The sequence below is a fragment of the Pelmatolapia mariae genome, linkage group LG4, assembly GCF_036321145.2.
Source record: "Pelmatolapia mariae isolate MD_Pm_ZW linkage group LG4, Pm_UMD_F_2, whole genome shotgun sequence".
Lineage (NCBI taxonomy): Eukaryota > Metazoa > Chordata > Actinopteri > Cichliformes > Cichlidae > Pelmatolapia > Pelmatolapia mariae.
This window is the reverse complement of record NC_086230.1, coordinates 23,027,625-23,038,100: the sequence shown is the minus strand read 5'-3', so window position 1 is coordinate 23,038,100 and position 10,476 is coordinate 23,027,625. Positions and strand designations below refer to the sequence as shown.

General features: G+C 37.6%; 2 protein-coding genes across 3 annotated transcripts in view; both read left to right on the top strand.

Moving 5' to 3' along the window:
* Positions 1-1,658: 1,658 nt before the first annotated feature.
* LOC134625470 (charged multivesicular body protein 6-like) lies at positions 1,659-7,311 on the top strand. The gene is made up of 8 exons (XM_063470687.1): positions 1,659-1,894; positions 3,076-3,185; positions 3,458-3,545; positions 3,947-4,033; positions 4,135-4,200; positions 4,445-4,525; positions 6,779-6,854; positions 6,950-7,311. The coding sequence occupies exons 1-8, from the start codon at positions 1,829-1,831 to the stop codon at positions 6,997-6,999; spliced, it is 624 nt and encodes a 207-aa protein (XP_063326757.1). The 5' UTR covers positions 1,659-1,828; the 3' UTR covers positions 7,000-7,311.
* A 1,270-nt stretch (positions 7,312-8,581) lies between these two features.
* The window catches only part of baiap2a (BAR/IMD domain containing adaptor protein 2a), a 53,242-nt gene continuing 51,347 nt past the window's right edge, over positions 8,582-10,476 (top strand). For both annotated transcript variants that reach the window (XM_063471947.1, XM_063471949.1), the window contains exon 1: positions 8,582-8,801. In XM_063471947.1, the coding sequence (XP_063328017.1) occupies positions 8,730-8,801 (72 nt within the window). In that variant the 5' untranslated portion in view covers positions 8,582-8,729. The remainder of the gene's footprint in view (positions 8,802-10,476) is intronic.

Genomic DNA, 10,476 nt, shown 5'->3' with positions numbered 1-10,476 from the left:
GAACCAAATGCCTTTCATCTTGTTCCTACAGTTCCCTTCACATCGTCAAGAAATACTGATTTTTTTTCCTATCTATTGAAATACTATTCTTCACCTATAGTTGATGGTATACACATAAAATATGTCTTTTTGAAGTAAAGTTATTTTCCAAAGCATGTCCCTCAGCCAAGCACACTTTATTCTGCATATCATTTATGAATCACAGAAAAAGGGTAGTGTTATGAGTAAGTAGAATTACATTTGGGGATGTCTATGTTACAACAGCTAAGACATTAAACTCAACCTACCACAAAACACAAATAAACTAGTAATTAGTAAAAAAAATATAGTTTGTACAGTGCTAACAACTTTAAAAGTCAATATTTGCTATGACCACCTTTATTCTTCAGCACAGCCTTAACTCTCTTAGTAAGCTTTCTTGTCATTTCTTTAAGTAGTCTTCAGGAATAGTTCTCCAGGCTTCTTGGAGGACATTCAGATCATTTCTTTGTATTATGGCTGCGTTTTGTTCTGTTCTCTGTCAAACTGATCTCACGCTGCTTCAGTGATGTTAAGGTCCGGGCACTGGGGAGCCCAGTCCATGACTGATACTGTTCCATTGTGTGTTTTCTATCCAGGTATGTGTTTGCTGTGTTTGGGATCATTTTCATGCTGAAAAATAAAGCTGCAGGCAACCAGATCCTTTCCAGATAGTATTGCATGTTGGATCAAAATCTGACGGTACTTATCTATATTCATAATTCCAACAATTTTGACAAGATCCCCCAACAACCAACACTGGCTGAAATGTAGCCCTTGATCATGATAGAGCCTCTATGTTTGACAGATGGATGCTAACTATTGTACCACTTGCCTGACCTTCTCCATACATACTGACCCAAATTTCACATTTGGGTTCATCACTCCATGAGGCCTGTTGCCAATGATTTTCAGCCTAGTTCTCATGTAATCTGGCATAACCTGACACAATAAATGTACACCTTGGTATGTCACATTTTTTGTCTAATAGCTGTGAATCATTTTGGTGCAAGAATACAGTTTTATGGCTGTTTAACCGTTTTATCTTTGATATTTTTTGTAGATTCAACTAAAGAAATGGGAACTAAATGTTTTTCGCAACATGCTGGTGTAACAAAAGTATCTAAAGGTACAGTTTAAAATGTGCACTTCACGAAATGTCTCTTATGTGTAGACACAACAGCGAACTCTAATGAAAAACTTAGTCTGGCTCCTTGGAAGTAAACTAAAAAGAAATAAGAGTTGTCTCTGTTTCCAATACTTTTGCACAATATTGAGTCATTTAGAATGCTGTCCTCTTATCACATTGCTAAACCTTACTAATGTGAAATAATACAAGAGCTGTCTGTTAATTTCCTGTCTTTATGTTGAGCAAAATCTGCCATTTTTAGAGGAAACGTTTCTTGATTGCTCTCCATGGTGCTGATCCTGGAACCCCCGGAGAGGCGGAAGCTCTCCAAGGTACCAACAGTCCGGCGACAGTGTTTAACATGTGCACCCTATAAAATCTGCAATTGAATTCATTTTATCCTAGTAATAGGCGCAGCTGTTACCGCCCGTACCATATCACAATATAACAGGAATGAATATCAGAACAACGAGCTTTAATAATCAAGTCATGTAACGCTTCGGATTATACGTCCTGCCTTGCTTGCCGTAGGAAACGCGGAAAACAAAAAGACCTGAGGGCATGGTGTAGTCAGTTAGCCTGTTAGCCATTTTAGGCTATTTACTATCGTACAAAATGTTTAGCAAAAAGTGATATTTTTTGTGTTGATACGGGAGAATGTGGCGGGGATGTGGCTGAATAATGGGAAACGTCTTTGGGAGAAAGAGTCGACCTTCTCGTGTAACGGAGCAGGACAAAGCCATTTTGGTGAGCTGATAGCGGTTATAGCATCCCCGTCTTGTGCTGTGGTCACACGGCGAGATGAATTAACATCACCCGATGTGCTCACTGTTGGGTTTCTCTGCGACTCGTATCTCGTGAGAACTGTATTCCCCTCCTCCGTTTAGCACATAATAGTCGTATTGGTTTCATAAAATATCTACTGAATGAGTACATTTATTTATAATATGCGACATCAGTTTATGGACCTCTTCTTGTGTTTTTGTGTCTATTTCTTCGTTACTTTTTTAGCAGTTTTTTTTAGCAGTTTTTTTAGCAGGTACTCCTGTTTAACTGCTGCTTAAGGCAAATATCTAATATCTAATCAGCCAATTACATGGTAGCAAAGGATGTAAAAGATGAAGCTGTCAGGCAGGAGGCGAAGAGAAAGACCACAATTATGGATATATGGAAGGAGAGTGGAAGAGGATGCAAGAGATCGTCTTCTATGGAGGCAGATGATCTGCTGTTACATTCCTAAAGGCAGTTCTCTCAAAATGACCTGATGATGACAGAGTTCATAAGCAAATGAGCAGACTCCTTGAGCTGATGAGAAGATAACAGTAACTACTACTCATTACCACCAAGGTATGCAGAAATGCATCTCTTCTGCAAGTTTCAAACAACATCGCAAACCTTGAAGCAGGTGAGGTACAGCAGCTAAGAACAGGAAAATTAGGTTACAGTTCACATGAGCTCACCAAAATTGCACCATAGACACTGAGATAGTAGGGTCAGAATTTGTAAAAGACATGAAAGCATTGATCCACCCTGCCCATCTTGTACCAAATGGGCAACATTTAAATGCTGCATCCTCCCTGAGTATTGTAGCTGACTATGTCCATGACTCTAAGCACAGTCTATCCTTGTTCTCATGGCTAGTTCCAGCAGAATAATGCGCCATGTCAAAAGCTCAGATCAACTCAAACTGTTTGTTTGATCATGGCAATGAAGCCACTGTACTCAAATGGCCTTCACAGTCCCCACTGTGATTTGGTGTAACAGGTGGTGCAGCTCTGCTGCAACTGTGTGATGCTGTCATGTCAGTGTGAACCAACATATTTATCTAACTCACTGCTAGCAAGGTGTACCCAATAAAATGGCAAGGAATGTGTATATTATATTGTTGTTGTTGTTTTTTTAATTTTCTCTTTGGGGATTTTGTCCAGCAACTGAAGCAGCAGAGAGACAAGCTGAAGCAGTACCAAAAGAGAATCACCTTGCAGCTGGAGAAAGAGCGACGTCTAGCAAAGCAGTTGCTACAAGATGGCAAGAAGGAGTAAGCACAAGTCTTGATCTTACACAATATCTACCAGCATGTAGTTACACTACTGTGAATACTGGCAACAATGTAAACAAATGTATGGTTTACTTAAATATGGATAATGCTACTTAAAATTTCCCAAGTTAATGACTCCTGCACAGAGTCCGTTTTCTCTTTTGTAATTCAATTTACTTTATTCGGCATGCAGCGGTACACACTGTATTCGTACTGTAAATAAAAGATATTCTTTGCTATATGATGCTTTGTGTTTTCATTTGTTATTGCAGAAAAGCGCTGTTGCTTCTTAAGAAAAAACGGTATCAGGATCAGTTACTAGAAAAGACCGAAAATCAGATTTCAAACCTCGAGCGCATGGTAAGTTTCATAACATCAGTCCACCAGGCTTTGATATTCAGTGCCAAGGGAGAGTGGACCAGTTCAATTCTGCAGTATTTAACAGTTTCCAAAATAACTGTTTCCATAATATGTTTGCTTAAATGCAAATTGGTCCAAAGTTGAGAAGTCCATTGTGGCCTTAAATTCATTTGAAGAGTCATTTGTGATACAATACTGTTTTGTGATTACTTGTGATTTGTTACTATATTTCATGCTAATCCAAACCAAAAAATAGTGTAACGTAAAGTGTTTGTTTTAACTGAGTCTCTCTTTAATCACTATTTTATGAGAAAATAAAAGGGACAAATACTATTTGATTTGTTGTTTTGTTTATTTATATTTCATGTAACTATTTTTACAATGCAATTGTTTGTCAACAGGTTCAAGACATTGAGTTCATGCAAATTGAAATGAAAGTCATTGAGGGACTTAAAGTTGGCAACGACTGTCTGAAGAGCATGCATGAGGTAGTGCTTTCCATTGTTTTTCCTGTACTATGCATTTTCAAAATATTTTAATACCACCTTAAGATTTATAAACACAAGTGTATAATGTAACATTATGACAGATCATGTCAATAGAAGATGTGGAGAGAATCCTGGATGAGACACAGGAATCGATTGACTATCAAAGGGTAAAATGCCTTACTGATGTTTATCAAATATACCTGCACAGAACTATTATTAATACTGGTACTGCATGTATGCCAAAAATCAGCTGAGGTTTGATTAAACTACATGTCCAATAGTAATTATTTCCTTCATATTGTAGTGTATGTTCTGGGATGATACATATCACTTTAAGAGAATTTTTAAATCAACGATTTAGTTTGTTTGTTTGTTTGTTTTTAATTTATTACTTCATTTATGCACCTGTAGCAAATAGATGAAATGTTGGCTGGAGTCCTGACACAAGAGGATGAGGATGCTGTCTTAGCAGAGCTGGAAGCTATCACTCAGGTGGGTGTTACACTGCATTTTAAACCTTTGTTATTACTAAAAATATTTCCAAAGCATGCATGCTCTTTTGCTGTTATCGCCCCACTTCATCTAATAGTTACGCTCACCGAGGCTCCGAGCGTGACCGCAGCATTCAACTGCTGGCCACTGAGTGCTTCCACTTGAGCAATTATGTGGTTAAAGCTGTGATTCATGGTTGAGTCATGCGGGGATATCACACCTAAACTGAACGTTGCCATTTAACCTTAAATCTATAGAAATCTGATTTTTGAAGAGAAGAAAACTGTGTTGCAAAGTTAGAAGAATTTTTAAGCTAATTACAATATAAATGTAGCATAATAACACAGTGAATATGAAACAACTGTGGGTATGAATTTGGTTAATTCATTGTGATTAAAACCTCAGAAGATTATTCTTTTATGATGTAATTATTATCCTAAATTACACATTCACATGTCTGTCAAACTACATGCTGTAAATTACTATGTTTCACATTTGAACAAAGACTAGTTTTAAAAATCAGTTCGACTCAATTATGCAAATAAAATTGTAGCGCAGTGGATATTATTGTATTTGAAGCTGAATTAAATGTGTTTCTTCTTAAAGACAATTTTTAAATGCATACAAAAATATCCTCCCACACCGCTAAACCTCACTATTGTACAATGAAATCAGTTACACAAACCCAAATACTGCATGAATTACACCAGTGCAAAGAGCACTCAAATTTCTCTGTAGATTATCTTTACAAACAGGAAACAAACAAAAAACAACTCCTGAATAGAAAGCACATTATAAAGATTAACAAGTTGTTTTAAGATGAAAAAAGAAAAATTACCTGAAGCAACAAGAAGCAGAAATCGATTTTAGAAAAAAAAAGAGGAATATTATTTTATTTTGAAGGAGCTATAGTGTTTTGGAAACTGTGAAGTACGGTGTAAATGCCAAAAAAACTAAAGAGGTTATGCATAGAAATTACATGAGACCTCCCAGAAAATGTCTGTAAGAGGGGCAATTAAAATGAATATATCTGTAAATCAATTATTGAGCAAAGAAAATTTTTTTTTGCAGTTTTGCCTCTGAACACCACCACAGTGGATTTTTTGAAAAAAATCTGTTTTATTTAGCATTTTATTAAAAGGTTTAATATGAGGCCCAAAGAAATATCGGTGAAACCGAGGAAGGCCATCAGGCTAAAAGAACACAATAAATCTATCAGACATAGGAAAAAACTGTAGGAGTGGCCAAATCAGCAATCTGGTGCATTCTCACAATCTTTGCCAGTAACCATCTAAAAGAGCATACGTAGCTCTGAGAAAAACAAAAGAAAATATTTGGACAGATAAAACCAAGATTACCTTATACAAGAGTGATGGAAAGAGAAAAGTATGGAGAAGGAAACGAACAGACATGAAACATATCACATGTCAAACATGGTGGAGACAATGTTATGCCATGTAGGGGTGTCAGTGGATCTGGGCCGCTAGTGTATATTGATGATGTGCCTGCTGATAGAAGTAGTAGGAATATTTCTGAAGTGTACAGCGCTGCACTCTCTGCTCAGATGCAGGCATATACTGCAAAACTGACTCCAGCACACAGATAATGACTCGAGCATATATGTCCAAGCTTACTACAAAAGCAGCACAAGAGTTCCTCAAGGCAAAGAAATGAGATATCCTTCAATGGCCAAACGTGTGACCTGATCCCACCACAACATAGCTTTACAGTTATTAAATGCAAACCTGGATGCAGAACATGCCACAGCAGAGGATCTAAAGGAAAGAAACAAAGCATTTTGTTGATGTCCATGGGTTCTAGACTTCAGGCAGTCATTTGCTGCAATGGCTTTTTAGACAAGTATTAGAAACAATCCTTATATTTAAAATTATGTTGGTTTATGTGACTAATTTTGAGCCTAGGAAAATGGAGGTTTGTGCATAAAAATGGATGTAATTCCTAGTTAATGGCATATTGTTTGCTGAAGCTACTCGAATTAAAGCTGAAAGACTGTACTTCAATCACAAATTGATTTCTAAAAAAATCTAAAATCCCTTGTTCTGGTGTGCAGAGCCAAAATGTCAAAAACTGTGTCTTTGTCCAATATATTATGCACCTAACCTAAACTAAAATTAAATTAAAATCCTTGTGCAACTTTTTGTAGTACTGCTTTGATAATGAGTCCACAAATTTTTCAGCTTTTCAGGAACTAAATATGTCAGCTAGCTTTCGTAATCTCTCTTTCTGAAACAGGAAGAAGACGTAGCACTTCCAGAGGTCCCCAGTGAACCAATACCAGAGGTCCCAGAAGCAGCTAAAGCGGAGCCAGGTACATCTAATCTTTCTCTCAACAAATCATTCCTTAAACAACCATAAATTAGTGTTTGATGCCACACTATTTTATTTTGATTCTGTGTTTTCTAGAGAGGCGAGAAGCAAAGAACAAGCCAGACAGAGAGCTGTTGGCAGCCTAGTAGACTGAATGTGTGGTCTGTATCCAGTGTTAAACTGCATAAAGAGGTGGATTTCTTTTTTTCTGGGATTTGGTATGTGAACACGGGACCTGCACACATCAGTGCATCTTCACACAATTTACAGGATCAGCATTGTCTGTACTTGGTTCACCGCTCCACTTAAGTCATGCATAAAGTGAAATATTCTATTTCTCTGTGTCTGATTTGGTTAGGAAGAGCAGTGTTGCACTGTAGCTGTTATTGTAGAATAACAGGAGTTTTTAGATGTCTTACACATTATTTACAGCTGTCTTACATATTAAATTGAGCTATGGGAACAAAACGCTGTCCTGTCTTTATTTGTCCACAACTGATTATTTTTTGTCTTTCTTGTAATTTTTATAAAATAAAAAAATAAATAAAAATAATAAATACCAGTGAAAATGTGCACCATACTTTCTCCAGAAGGGGGCACTCCTCACTTGTGTTTTTCTACACCGCACTCCACATAACAGGTGTCTTCATTTAGAGTGCCCTTAGTGAAGTGTGTACTTGTTGAAAGAAAATCAAAATCTCATGTTGCTAATATGTGGGTGATGTTTAGACAAGGAAGAAAATATAGTATTTACAATCTGACACTAAGCAGCAATTAGACACTAATTAGCATGTACAATGCAGCTAACACAAATTATCCTATGAGGAAAAACCGCACCTATGGTGTAACAGTTACAGTGCGACTTCCCTAAAGCCTCATGTAATAGTAGACATACTTGAGACAGATTTACATGGTATATAATGGCTTTAATCGGAGGAATATGGCTTAAATGCACCACACTGAGACTCTATCATTTATTACTGATTACTGGTGCGCATGGAGATAAACTGGCAGCATGATCCCACTACTTTAACCAGCTGTTCATGCTTAGTCATATATGTTTATAGGTTAAGGTATATGCTAGGTCCTATTGTGCATAACTCTACCAAGCTTATCATTGTAAACACTGGAGCGATATGAATAGACAAACGTACATATTTTAAAATACATGGCATTTGTGGCTACGAGAACGAATTTGCCTCAAATATTTAGTAATGGTAGAGATTTAGGGGGCGGGCTCTAAATCTGCATTTTGACAAGATGGTGCTGCGTTCTAACACCGTGGGAAATAATGATTTTAACAGTTTAGTTTAACAAAAACACGTCGCGCAACGTAGTAGAAATTTCGTTATGTGACTTTCATTGCCATGATAACGTAGGCTACCATGACAGCCTTTAATAATTGGTTTGGGTTTTTAAATTTTATACTTTTGGGGGATAAAAGCCCTCCCTTCATATTTTCTCATTCTTGTTTACCCCTAATCTATACGTCCGAATGTATTAGATTTTACTTGTAAACAAAAGCTGTAAAATGTCATAGTATACTTCTTTTGTTTAAATATTCGCATCGCACACAGTGTTTAAGAGTGTTAAGTGTTTGCAAAAAATAAAATAAAATAAAATAAAGGAAGCCCAACAAAAATCAGAACTTCCGAGTAGACCGTTAATGCAGCATCGGACTGTCAGCTGTGGAGAGAGAAGGTGTGTTTAGTTAGTGGGGTTTCGGGAGCGCAGAGTCACTCGGTCTCTTATCTCGCCTGTTGTTAGATCGCACTCGTGCATTTACCTGTCTCTCCCCTGTTTTTTTTTTTTTTTTCTTTTCCCCTTTCTCTCCGCGGATACACGTTTAAAGTAAAAAAACAAAAAAACAACGTTTATGGTCCTGGCTGAAGATTTCACCATGTCTCGCACAGACGAGGTTCACCGTTTGACGGAAAATGTCTACAAGGTAAGGTTCAACTAATTAATAAAGTTTGGAGGTATATACGAGCATGTAATTTTAGCCGCAAAGTAAGCACTGCAGCGGGAAAATGAATTTGATCTTTGTATAGTTTTGGTCAAGATGCATTCAAAACCCATTTTTTTAATCATCGATGATCTCTTAAGGGAGAGGCGCCGAAGCTCAGCAGGTTACTATTATTATTATTTTTTTATTTTTCACTTGATCAAAATAATGTATTTTCCGCCTCCCTATACTTTTGCGTTCCACCACAACTTAAGGCAACACCTTTCCATCAAAACTGCGAAATCAAAGTCACTCACTCTTGCTATTCCTGCTCCTTGGCCTGTTGTATGAGTAGCCTACACCTATAGTGGTCTGCTTGAAGGTAGTGTGAGCTGTTCCTTGGTTAACTACTGGTTATTGAGCACAGCCTGCTGAAACATTAACATACTGCATTCCAGAAGTCGGTGCTTGAGTGGCACAAAAGCCTAAGCATCCTGTTGCAACAAGTAAATATTTGCCTCTTCAAACCTGTTCTTCTTAAAACTCCATGTGAACTGCGTTTGATTGTTAAGCCTCAATTCTGGGAAGACACATTCTAGGTAAAAAATGAATGGAAGGGATTGCACCATCTAAACCCACCATTTATTTTTTAACTTTTTTCATGTCTCAGTATTTTTAATGCAAAACTTGTCTTCAAATTCTTTTTGTAAAAACAGCAATGGGTTGGATTTACGGCTGTATACTAAAGAAGAACACCTAATGACAGAATAATAAGGAGATTTGCCATTTATCATCTACCAGTGCTTTCCCCTGTTGGTGTATACATGGCTGGGATGCTCATTTGATTATAGAAGTGGTTGATGAATAACTTAAAAGAGCTAATGCTCTAATCATGCACTTGTTTTCGTGCTGATTGCTTTATAATTTATTAAACCTCACTGCAGGCTTTGTTTAACAACCTTTGCCATGGTTTAGAGTTGCAGCCAGTAATGGAATGTCAACATAATCTCACCGTATGATGGCTTGCTCCTGTGTCTGCTCTGTAATATTCTTGGGTTTCCTTAATGACTTAGGCCTGCCTGAGGTGGTCTCTATCCTATATCTGCATATATCTAGGTATTAATATGTGTAATAACATAAATATACTCTATTGCTAGCTGTTTCCATGCAAAGCATAAGCCAGCAGAAGTTCTGCGAAACCCATGAATGAGTCAAGACGAGCTGTTCTGATACCTATAGGGAATTGAGGTATTAGAAATGAGCAGACATCTAGTGGTTCTTAGAGCCATAAATTGAAGTAAATGTTCCCAGCACGGGTTCCAAGTTTACCTGAATGCCCTTTATCATACGGGGTTTATCCAAGTGCTTATTTCCTGCAAATGTTGGTGAATCAGTCCCTCCATAAAAGGGGGCAGAAAGAAACACTCCAGATTCCCCAAATCTTTGGGGAGAATAGACCCCTCTGCAGATTTTGGTGCTCATTCAAGTAAAAGCCCAGCAGTGAGTCTCTGTCTCTGGGGTGAAGGCACCCTGTCAAAGCCTTGACAGCCCAACACTGATGGGCAGTAGAGTGGAGAAACAGAGTCCCACTTCCAACACTGGGGAACTGACCCAGTGGCAAAAGCCAGGAGGTCAGAGAGTGAGTGTTATCTATAGTCACTGCTTCTTTGGCACTTTG

Bases quoted from the DNA above. Each gene is read 5' to 3' on its own strand.
- LOC134625470 (XM_063470687.1), top strand. From the start codon at position 1,829: ATGGGAAACGTCTTTGGGAGAAAGAGTCGACCTTCTCGTGTAACGGAG. The intron at 4,034-4,134 runs GTAGTGCTTTCC...ACATTATGACAG, and splicing joins GTCTGAAGAGCATGCATGAG to ATCATGTCAATAGAAGATGT. The intron at 6,855-6,949 runs GTACATCTAATC...TGTGTTTTCTAG, and splicing joins AGCAGCTAAAGCGGAGCCAG to AGAGGCGAGAAGCAAAGAAC.